A 12,651-nucleotide genomic window follows, 5' to 3' on the forward strand; every position below is an offset into this window, starting at 1 on the left:
GTACTGAGAGGGGTATCAGTGATGACGTACTGAGAGGGGTATCAGTAATGACGTACTGAGAGGGGGTATCAGTGATGACGTAATGTACTGAGAGGGGCATCACTAATGATGTACAGAGAGGGGTATCAGCTATATTGTGTCAGTGTGTCATTGGTGTTTGGACAATGACACTGTTATGGAAGTTGTGTTGGTCTGCTGCAGTAAAGAAACATTAAACAATGCAGCGTCGTGGCCCTGCGAGAGTCCACAGTTAGACGGTCTCGAGCTACAGATTTGTTGATGTCCAAGATTCACTTCCAGAGATTACTCATTATTGTCTAGATTATATGTTTGCTTCATAGTTTTGCTAAAAAAGCAAGGTGTAAAGCAACACTGTGCTGGTTTTCAGTCAGGATTACATACATCATGACAAGTAAATGAATCTGAAGGTGTTACGTTTACAGCATATAAACAGACACACTGATATTGAGGACTCAGTGTGTCCCAGCGTGTTCAAGTGAGGGGAGGAAGGAGGAAATAATGGAAAGGAAAAGATTACCAACGTCATTGACCTGCTGCAGCGGTCAAAAATTCCCACAGTTCCTACGTCTGTAAAATATGCAACAACATAAAGAAAAAAAAGCATACAGAGAAAGCCTTCATCACCACATTGCACACGGCAGCCCGCATGGAGCACTCGCGGCAGGAAGGGAGCAATTCTCATGCTGTAACATGGTACAAAAGGAGCCTACAGAAAACAGCAAAAGCAGTTCTAACACACAGTTCAACACAGGTGCTAACACACACACACACACACACACACACTTCACAGTTTTATTCATGACTAAACATAATGGATCACATGATTAAACATGATCTGGTGATTGGACAGTGAGTGGACAGTGATGTGAAGCTCGGTGTGAAGGACATGTAAGATCAGAAGATGAATTTTTAAAATTCATGTCAAATGATCTTTGTTGCACTTCCTGTTTGTTAAATCACGAAAAAACCAACACAAACGTGACAAATGCAAAGACATTGAAGGTGTTGATGGGATGACAGAGAACGGATTATCGCTGCGGGGTCATCTGCACTCGCCTGGACAGATCACGACCATCAAGACTGAACTTTATTCCTTTTTTCTTACACAATCATCATGGACCGTATGATCGTCTCTCTACTGTATATCACCTACAGTCTCTCTGTATCAGACACCAGGGTGAGCAAGGCTCTCGAATAATTAGAGTACAGAACAATTTTGTTCTTTATCAGGTACCATACACTATATAGTCAAAAGTATGTGCACCTCTAAACCATTGCTTTCATACAAAATGTTTCAAGCTCGCAATTGTACAGAAAAGGTTTGTGTGCCATAACGTTACAGTTTCCCTTCCCTGAGGCCCAAACACTGCTCCTGCATGACAACGCGCCTGTGCACAAAGCTTCAGAGCTCCATGAAGACTAGGTGTAATGGTTCAGGTTGGAGCGAAGAAATCGAGTGTCCTGCATTGAGCCCTGATTCCGGCTCAACCCCGTTGAACACCTTTGTGATTTACTGGTACTGGCGTCTACTGAACATTTTCACTCCCTAATTATCTTGTAGCTGAATGATCACTAATCCCCAAAGCTACAATTAAACATCTAGTGGAAAAGCTTCACAGAATAGAAGAAGGGAGCTGATTATATTGGTAATGAGGAAATAAATCTGAAGTGAAAAGTAAGCACAAAGTGAAAAAGCAAGCACACATGGGTGTGATGGCCAGGGGTGCACATACTTTTGATTATATAGTGTGCATCGTAATTAAACCGTAGAACAAAATTAATTTAAAATCAATCTTTTTCTTGTGCGTGTTTGTGAGTGTGTAGTTCTGAGAAATCAAACACAGCTAAAGATTTTGAACTTTAAAGGTGCGGTGCACGGTGTTTGAAAGCCAAAGTTGACATTTGAAATCACCAAAACAAACACGCCCCTAACCCAAATGGGTGTCACCTCTGTTTTGATAGCTCCGCCCACACATACATACGCAACCTAGGCAACTATTATGGTGGAACCTGCTGGGGTAGCTGGCCGAGGGGATATTTTTATCAGTAAATGAACACAATGAGTAATACTATGGTAATACAAATGTGTTTTGTAGTACTGTGTGTTGTACCGTGAAAGGTTTATCTCCGTTTTACACGGAAGAAAACGTTCAACACCTAGAACCCGAGGCAGAGGTAACGGCAGGTATCCGCCATGTCAATGTTTCAATCGCTTTCTGCTTATGTCAGGCATGCGCACTGAACACTCTCTCCACCCATATCGACAAGACACGCCCCTTTCTGCTCATTGGCTACACGTTTGTTTTGTTTGTTGGCCCGACTCGGTTTTCTGAAGCATTTTTCAAACATTGTGCAACCGCACCTTTAATAAAGTTAATACATTTCACTAAAATGTAAAAGTATTATGAATTGTGTTAAAATAATATGTCCGAAAAATATTTGAATCACTTTACTATGAATCATAAACTAAATGCCTTTATTCATTTAGGACTTTCTGAAAGTTATCCAGTTATGATTCTAATACTTTTACTGTATGTTCCTGTATTTTTTTTTTCCCCTAAACGTTCTGTAGGTTGTCTTTATGACAGAAAGTTACAGAAACAAGTTGACATCACGGTTGCTGTGCTTTCTGTTACCCTAAAAAAAAAACATGTCTGTAAATACAGTACAGTTATTAAACTCCAGGACCTGAATTTATAAAGATTCTTAGTGTAAAGTTTCATCCTAGTGACAAAAGTCTAAGGAAATTTATAGAAATGTGGGCGTGTTCCCTTATGATTAAAGAGAAGATCCAAGTAAAGATAAAAGTTAATCATAAAGCATCGTAACCCTTAAAAGAGCTCGAAAGCGTTAGGAGTCGTGAGGAGGACTTTTAAGAGGATTACGTTTCTTTATCAGAGGAGAAAATGGCTGAAAGCTGAAGAGGGAGAAGAAATGTGTTGTATACAATATTTAATAATGATAGTGAGTTAATAAGATGATACAGATTAGATTGTGTAATTTTGACACCAATCTATCTATCTATCTATCCATCCATCTATCTATCTATCTATCTATCTATCTATCTATATATATATACGTATATTATATATATATATATATATATATATATATATATATATATATATATATATATATATATATATATCACACACTCTGCAGCTCTGTCATTTAAAGATACTCTAACATCTCTGAAACAATGATAGAATTTGTCTCTATGACATTTCTGCTCTGTCGGAGATGTTTACATTTACATTTATTACATACAGATGCTAAAACATCTCTAATAAGATCGTTCACCAACGTAATCCCTACATTATATAGTTTCAAATATCTGAACATAGAGACAAAGTGAAGGTTTATAATAGAGCAGATTTTAAAAGAGCTCCTATTTATATTTTATTGGACGACCAATCACAGTCTTCAACAGAATCTGTCACCTAGTAACAGGTTTAGCCCCGCCTCCCTCTCTAAGATAAAAGTTTTGTATTTTGCTTGTACAGGCCCGGATATATTTTATAATTATAATTATTTATCATTTATGTGGCTTGTGTATTTTGTGCCTGTAAAAGTAAGCTTTATATATTGTCATTGGATTTGAAACGAAAATGTTCTCGTGGTCAAATGAGGCAAAATGTTATGGTGGAAATGTTAATATTTGGAAACTTGGGTTACATTCATATCCTAAATCAGTGTTGTGAACTCACAGTCATGCTCAGTCTCACACACACACACACACACACACACACACACACACACACACACACACACACACACACAGAAGCAAGAATGTATACACCAACTTTTGTTTTTCAGTAGTTAGCAGTGATGAGAGCTGTGTGCGTGTGTGTGCGTGTGTGTGCGCGTGTGAGCGTGTGTGTGCTAAAGCTGCACACTTTCTAATAAACACTAATAATAGTAAACAATGGAGTCAGAGAGATGGAGCAAAACAAGAACAACAGGAAGTTCAAATGAATTTCACTTAAGAATTCATTACACACAAAGCACAGAGCATTAAGTGGTGTATTATTATTATTATTATTATTATTATTTTGCTATGGGAATGGATCTGGAGTGGACAGTTTTATGATGAAAAGCATTCTACACACTTTAATCAAGTTTAATCTTCCATTGTTTTAGCCTTCTAGTGTCCCTGAAATCCTCAGGTAAATCACCCTGACACTCTGCGACGCTATGACATCATTACGCTAATATTCTAAAACAGTCCTTTAGGTAAGTCCTGAATACCATCTAGAAGCTCGAGGTATTGTGAGTACAGTTAGGACGAACGATTTAAGCATCCAGCACAACACAGAGCTCGAGGCAGAGACCAGGTGTATGCTTACCTTAATCAGAGAGGTGCAGACGATCGCCCCGGCGTTCACCATGGGGTTGTGGGGTTTATCTGACGACAAATAACAGCATCTGTTACTGTCTGAATCTGAATTCTGCTCACACAACAGCAGGCATACTTCAGGCATACTTCTACACAGATCATGGTGTCTGTCCCCTAATGACTACAGCCCCATTGACTCTCTATGTAAGTGCATCGATGAAATTAACAGTTGTATGCGTCAAAACTTCCTCCAGTTAAACAAAGACAAAACCGAAGTCATTGTATTCGGAAATAAAGATGAAACTCTCAAGGTTAACACACACCTTGACTCTAGGGGTCTAAAGACACAAAATAAAGTCAGAAATCTTGGTGTAATTTTAGAGTCTGACCTTAATTTTAGTAGTCATGTGAAAGCAATAAGCAAATCAGCTTACTACCATCTCAGAAATCTAGCCAGAATTAGATGTTTTGTCTCAAGACAGGACTTAGAGAAACTTGTTCATGCTTTCATCACCAGCAGGGTGGATTATTGCAGTGGACTCCTTACTGGGATCCCCAAAAAGACCATTAGACAGCTGCAGCTCATACAGAACGCTGCTGCCAGAATTCTGACCAGAACCAAAAAAATCTGAGCACATCACTCCAGTCCTCAGGTCCTTACACTGGCTTCCAGTTACATTTAGAATAGATTTTAAAGTATTGTTACTGGTTTATAAATCACTTCATGGCTTAGGACCGAAATACATGACAGATATGCTAATTGAATATAAACCAAGCAGGCTACTCAGATCATTAGGATCAGGTCAGTTAGAGATACCAAGGGTTCACTCAAAACAAGGTGCGTCAGCATTTAGTTATTACGCCACCTATAGCTGGAATCAGCTTCCAGAAGAGATCAGATGCGCTTCAACAGTAGACACTTTTAAATCAAGTTTAAAAACACATCTGTTTAACTCTGCATTTACTGAATGAGCGCCGTGCTGCTTCACACTGACTGCACTTTTTATCCAAATCACTTTTACTCCTGTTTTATTCTTTTTAACATATTTTAAACTGTTTTTATTAAAATCACATTTATTTCCTTTAATTGTTATTTGTTTTTGTTATGATTTTATCGTGTTTCTTATTTTTCATATACATTTTTTTCTCTTTTATAAACTGTTTTCTAATTTCTATGTAATGCACTTTGAATGACCTCTGTGTATGAAATGTGCTATACAAATAAACTTGCCTTGCCTTGCCTATATCCAGGTAAAGTGTTGTTTTTATATCCAGTCAAGCCTTCCGAATTGCATCGCGTTTTACAAACACACCGGAGAATCGTTAAGTAACACGGTGCATGTTAATGCCTTGTTCCAGCTCCAGTTAAAGTGCTTTTATGCGTGCTAAATGCTACAGTGTTTAACAGACCTAAAGTGAAAGTGACAAATGATGTGACATACGGCTAAGTACGGTGACCCATACTTAGAAGTTGTTCTCTGCATTTAACCCATCCAAAGTGCACACACAGCAGTGAACACACACACACACCGTGAACAAACACCCGGAGTAGTGGGCAGCCATTTATGCTGTGGTGCCCGGGGAGCAGTTTGGGGGGTTCGGTGCCTTGCTCAAGGGCACCTCAGTAGTGGTATTGTTGGCCCGAGACTCAAACCCACAACCTTAGGGTTAGGAGTCAGACTCCCGAAAGTGCTTAAACCCTGATAATTGCTGCTCACAGCTGTTTTCCATTGTTTACTTAATTATCTTTATCTTAATTAAAGTGAGTGCACGTATACATCAACACAATCAAGAGGAGGAGGAACGTCTGTGTCACTAAACTCCAGACTGCTCTGAACAAAGTCTAGAGTGATTTAACTTGATCAAATCTACGTGTGTGAGAAGTCAGGACACAAGCTCTACTGTTCAGGAAAGGAGCAATAACTCCGCTTCCTCTGCGGCATCACGTCACTTCCTGTCTCTAGGGCCGCCTTTCAGAGTCGTTCGGTTCGGACGTCACGCGTATTATGTAGTCCGGGTGTTTACTCTTGGACGCCTTAGTCAGATTAACTCGCCGGCCGTACGAACCGTTCTAGAGAAGTCAGCAGGAAGTAGATGGTAAGGCGTGATGAGGTTTTGCACAGATATTTCCTGCTGAGAAGATTTCCTCCGCACACTCTAACATAATTATCCTTATGTAACCTTTCAGGGTGTTGCCATGGTAACAGCATACAAAATTCTAGTGTCGTCATGATTCCGGCGATACAGCGTTCAGAGGATTGTGGGTAATATGGCATGAGAGATGATCTGAGAGCGGAGAAGAACGCGGCGAAGCTGGAGGCGTGCCTTTAGGCAGGGGGGTGTAAAGTCACAGTGTGTGTGAGATAAACAGAGCTGGATCGTGAGCACTGAATCACAGAAAGATGATCAAACCTTCATGGGATGTTTTTACAAACTGTCTAAGAGGAAAACTGAAAACATTTCTAAAAATAAAAACAAAAAGTGGTTTGATTTATCTGAAGTATCATCAGAGACATTTAGCTAAATGTAAATACTGACCATTTATTATTGTTCCACTTAATACGCTCACTACATACGGTGTTATCTTATAGCTACCAGTAAATTATAAATTAATAACCTCTCTCAAAAGAGATTAACGGTCAAAAGGGGACGGGGCATCCCGAGTGTCCGTTAACAACAGGGAGTTAAACACTCGCGCCATCCTTTCGAGAGGATTTTTGAGCAAGAACTCAAAACTCTAGTAGTATATGTTAAAAAGTGGAGCTCTGGACTGTGCTAACACGCTAACCCCGGTGTGTGGCGGGTGGGGAGTGTGTGAGGAAACTTACCCTCGTCGTTCAGAAAGAGTTTGTTGAAGCGTAAGCCACTGGGCTCTTTGCCGATAAAGTGGTGCACGTACTCCGTGCTGTGGTCGTGCACAGCAATGGCGTACTTCAGAGGCTTCACACACGACTGCAGACAGAACGGCACCTTGGTGTCCCCCACAGTGTGTCTAACACACACACACACACAGAGGGAGAGAGAGAGAGAGAGAGAATGAATATTTTACTATAAGGTTGTAGTTTAATATTAAAAGTTAAACCATACAACAGTATATAATGTGTTTCAACATTGAACCAACATTAAAGCACACGTCTGGATCTGAGGTAAGCTGGTTGTTATGGTAACCCAGTCGCTTCATACTGCATAAAGGTCAACTTTTCTCGACCTTGTCATGTGACTGATGTGGACACACCCACTCCGAGGTCCCCGACATCGTCAGCAATCCCGATGTTTTGCGGTTATTTATTGATTGTTTTTATATAATACTGTGTGTTGGGCAGAGATGGGAAGTAACGGAGTAAAAATACTTCGTTACTGTACTTAAGTACATTTTTCTGGTATCAGTGCTTTACTCCACTATTTATTTTTCGGACAACTTTTTACTTTTACTCATTACATTTTTACACAAATATCTGTACTTTTTACTTCTTACATTTTCAAAACGTACTCGTTACTTTTAGTTATTATTCCTTCTCATTGAGCGCTGTTTCCAGCCTATCATCCTATCATTGTGCGGCTTTTTTCCCATGTGACTGGTGTACTGTATTATTTACTGGCTATCAGACATAGACTAAGGATAGCGGAGCTAACAATGAGCAGCACGTCTACAAAAGGAATGGCTAATGTTAATTCAGAGGGAGTCACCGATGTTAAAATAACTAACAATGAGGACATTCCTGAACACACATGGCCATATATGAGGGAGATGTTTGAAATAATTGCCGTCAAAAAGGATTCCTGGCGAATGCGTTGCGGATTGTGTCACCCAGGGGCGGTTCTAGCCCATATTTAGGTTGGCTGCAGCCCCCTGTCTGTAATCTCAGCCACCCTAAAACTATAAGTATAATTTTTACTTTCATAAATAAACAATAAAAATGACGTTAAAATGCAGGACATGTCGTCGATGGGAAAGAAAATTATTTATCAGTTTGATCCAAGACCAATTTTTTTTTTTACTTTGCTTTTACACGCGCGTGTTGTAGTCTTTCAAAAGTGCGTCTTCAGCTGTCTGCTTTATTTGAAGGGAAAAGCACAGGTACGCGCAGCGTGCATGCGCAGTCAGAGCTAGAGGTGTTTATCTATAACGTTAATCGGCGGAAAGACGCAAAGACGGCAACCAAAAGCAGTGAAATTTCACTACTCTTATTACCAGAGTCATATAATATATAATATAGAACTCTTCTTGTTTTAAATTCTCACTGAGGGCTAAACCCCCTAAAGATGAAACCCTAGAACCGCCCCTGGTGTCAACCCAAAAAACACAAAGTGCTTAATTTAATTAACATTAATTTTGTCATTTGTAAAACATCACAATAATGTTGAGTTGTTGTCAAGGACAGAGCTGGAATCTCCCTACAGTTTGGGATATGGCCTTGGTGATACACTTGGTATACATTATATTTCCAAAAGTATTGGGTCACCTGACCTTTCCTGCTATATGTGGTTGTTTTCTGATCTCATCTCTACTGAACACCTTTTGATGAAAGCTGACATATTATTTATTTATATATATATATATATATATATATATATATATATATATATATATATATATATATATATATATATACACACACACACACACACACACATATGTATATATATAAATACTTCTTTACTTTAACTTGAGGAAAAGAGTGTAGTCACTATTTCTACTTTTACTGGAGTCTTTTAAAAAATGAGTATCTGTACTTCTACTTGAGTAAAGGATGTGTGTACTTTTGCCACCGCTGGTGTCAGGTGTAGTTTTTACACAGTTTATTTCTTATTTGAGTCAAATTAATAAAGTAAGTTTAACGTCTCTACTGTAGTCAGTTTTTTGATCTGAATGAGGTTCGTGATCTGACCCATGCCGTTAGCCCCGCCCCTTATCCTGAACTTAACCTTTATTGATTGTTAATTTTTCCAGCGTTAGTTCTTTGTGTCCACTGGTGTTGAGTAACACTGACACACAACTCCACAAACCGTGAGTCCGCTATCACCTTCCTGGAAGAAGAACGCAGAGGCTCTGACATCATCACTAAACTAACAGCGGGATGTACATTTGGGTGGTGAAGTGGAGTTAGCACTGAGCACAGAGGCGCTGTTTTCACCATGAACCTGATTATTTTTCGACAACAACGGTGTGTTCCTCTTACACCACAGCAATTAGCCAATCACAGCTGGGTGTACAGGGTGTACTGGCTGTACTGGCTGTACTGGGTGTACTGGGTGTACAGGGTGTACTGGCTGTACTTGGTGTACTGGGTGTACTGGCTCTACTGGCTGTACTGGGTGTACTGGCTGTACTGGGTGTACTGGCTCTACTGGCTGTACTGGGTGTACTGGCTGTACTGGGTGTACTGGCTCTACTGGCTGTACTGAATGTACTGAGTGTACTGGCTCTACTGGGTGTACTGGCTGTACTAAGTGTACTGGCTCTACTGGCTGTACTGGCTGTACTGGCTGTACTGGCTGTACTGGCTGTACTGGGTGTACTGGCTCTACTGGCTGTACTGGCTCTACTGGCTGTACTGGGTGTGTTATTATTTTGAGGACATTTTAAATCAGGACTCAATTCCAAAAGAGATATTGCTTCAAAATGTATAAACAGCCTTAAATATATAGACTCTGGAAAAACCTCCACGCATCCACGTTTGGAAATAATACCACATTTCAACGAGCTGTTGCCATAGAAACACTAATGTATTAGATCGAGCACGTTAATTTAAACCTGCGCTAGATTCAGAGCTTCTGGTTTAGAAAAGTAAACCTTGGCAGAAAATCGGTTATTACTGTTTATTACTTAATAGCCCAGAGATTTACAGCAGGAAGTCATGAAACGCCGTATTGCAAAATAAACAGTCAGAGAGAAAAGAGTCTGTCACCTCACCTGAGAGTTTAACAATCCAACAGACCTTAGGACGTAAAGCAGGAATGTAAATGCTTTTACCATTACAGTGCATAGATGATGAATTAATTGACTTCCCAGAACCTCATTTCAAAACACACACCACTCCACTTTTTTTTATGAGTTTGTCAACTTGAGGCCTGTTCCATGTCATTATATCATATTTATTATATTTACTTCAGCACAGACGTGGGGAAAGACTAGGGCGGGGCCAAGGCAACAAAAAAGGCAAATCCTGATCAGGATACACTACGATACAAGACATGCGTCACTATTACAGCTTGTTTTTTGTGTGTGTGAGTGTGAGTGTGTGAGTGTGTGTGTGTGAGTGTGTGTGCGTGTGTGAGCTCTCACCTCTGTCCGTCCACCGTGCACACAGCCACGCCCCACAGGTCAGGGCTAAACTTAGCCAGTTGAGGAATGTAGTCAGCCACCTGAGACAGAAACACAGTGTGAGATTCATCGGTCCGCGTGTAATGAGAGAGAAGACGATGGAGGACGCAGAGGTTCTCAGGTGCAGCGTGTGTCTCTTACCTGACCTCCAGACAGGTTTCTAGCAGTTTCATAAAGCTCGTCTATGTGGGAGGTGAAAGGCATGAAATCAGGGATGACAAACTTTTTACGGAAAGCTTGGGTCAGGAGCACGATGTTACTCTGGACACATCTGAGGGGGGGAGAAGAAACATGGCGGGAGGTTGAGGATTATAGAACATGACGCACACACACACACACACACACACACACACACACACACACACACACACTATTTTAGATATATTTATAAAGTATAAAGAGGAACTTGACTGTGAACTAAAATATTGCTAGGAACTACAGTACATCATGAGGAACTTGGGACTTGAGGAACTGCATCATGAGGAACTACATGAGGAACTACATGAGGAACTACACTGTGAGGAACTACATCATGAGGAACTACATCATGAGGAACTACATCATGAGGAACTACACTGTGAGAAACTACATCATGAGGAACTACATGATGAGGAAATTGAGACTTGAGTAACTAAATCATGAAGAACTACACTGTGAGGAACTATATGAGGAACTACCATCATGAGGAACTGCATCATGAGAAACTATACTGTGAGGAACTAAATCATGAGGAACTACAAGAGGAACTACATCATGAGGAACTACATTGTGAGAAACTAAATCATGAGGAACCACATCAGGAGGGACTTTACTGTGAGGAACTACATGAGGAAGTACACTGTAAGGAACTACATCATGAGGAACTACACTGTGAGGAACTACATCATGAGGAACTACATCATGAGGAACTACATCATGAGGAACTACATCATGAGGAACTACATCATGAGGAACTACACTGTGAGGATCTGATTTTTCCTACAGGCTGCATTTCACTGTTTGCTGAAATCCATCAATGCTTCATCACACAAGCTGAGCTCACACACAGTGCTCAGAACAGACGAGGGATAAAAATTAGTGCACACACACACACACACACACACACACACACACACACACACACACACACACACACACACACACACACACACACACACACAAGCACAGACTGAAGAGAGAAGAGCCATGTTTAAGCAGGGAGCAGATGGTCCGCTTCTCCTCCTCATCATGTGGGTTCACACAGTTCTGTTTTCAGACAGATTTCCGACTGCCTTTTAAAATATTGCGACCCTGCGTTGTTTGCATCAGTGCGTCATTGCATCATTGCGTCAGCGTCTTGTCCTTCAGGACTCTTTAGTAATTATTTATATATTTATATGACATATTTATATAATTCACCTTATGATGAAGTATACGGTTTCTCCAGCTTGAAGATTTTTAATGTTCTTAGCGCACACCTTGCTGGGTTTATCACTATGACGTAGTGTGAGAAATGTCTGAGTAACTTCTCAGTGTGAGCGCCGTTATGACTCTCGTCTAAACGACGACGAGGACGACAAAGTCAAGCCGTTATGGTGGAGTTCTGATAGCTTCGTTATTTACATGATATCTAACAATACAACACAACATACACTCCTCATGTGGTCAGTATCAATGTTAGCACACATGCTAACTGAGCTGTGTGTGTGTGTGTGTGTGTGTGTGTGTGTGTGTGTGTGTGTGTGTGTGTGTGTGAGACGACTCACTTTTTAAAGAGGTGGCGGTCCAGCATCACTCCGTCTGACGTGGACTTCAGGGTCAACTTTAGCATCTCCATACACTCCTTCAGTCGAGGGTCTCCTGTTCTCAGACCTGTGGCCTTCAGCGCCTGGAAACACACACACACACACACACACACACACACACACACACACACACACACACACACACACACACACACACACATTATAATTATATTCTAATAATAGTC

The 12,651-nt window shown here is 40.5% G+C and overlaps 1 protein-coding gene across 6 annotated transcripts in view; it reads right to left on the reverse strand.

The window, feature by feature from the left end:
• The window catches only part of glsb (glutaminase b), a 55,064-nt gene that overhangs the window by 17,443 nt on the left and 24,970 nt on the right, over positions 1 to 12,651 (reverse strand). For 5 of the 6 annotated variants that reach the window (XM_047814488.1, XM_027175319.2, XM_047814485.1 and 2 more), the window contains 5 exons: positions 12,428 to 12,549; positions 10,824 to 10,953; positions 10,644 to 10,723; positions 7,186 to 7,349; positions 4,368 to 4,426 (listed from right to left, as the gene is read on the reverse strand). In XM_047814488.1, coding sequence (XP_047670444.1) covers positions 4,368 to 4,426; positions 7,186 to 7,349; positions 10,644 to 10,723; positions 10,824 to 10,953; positions 12,428 to 12,549 — 555 coding nt within the window. Of the gene's footprint in view, positions 1 to 538; positions 589 to 4,367; positions 4,427 to 7,185; positions 7,350 to 10,643; positions 10,724 to 10,823; positions 10,954 to 12,427; positions 12,550 to 12,651 lie in introns of those variants that run through there. The other variant, XM_047814489.1, reaches the window with a different exon arrangement.

This window comes from Tachysurus fulvidraco, chromosome 6 (assembly GCF_022655615.1).
Source record: "Tachysurus fulvidraco isolate hzauxx_2018 chromosome 6, HZAU_PFXX_2.0, whole genome shotgun sequence".
NCBI lineage: Eukaryota > Metazoa > Chordata > Actinopteri > Siluriformes > Bagridae > Tachysurus > Tachysurus fulvidraco.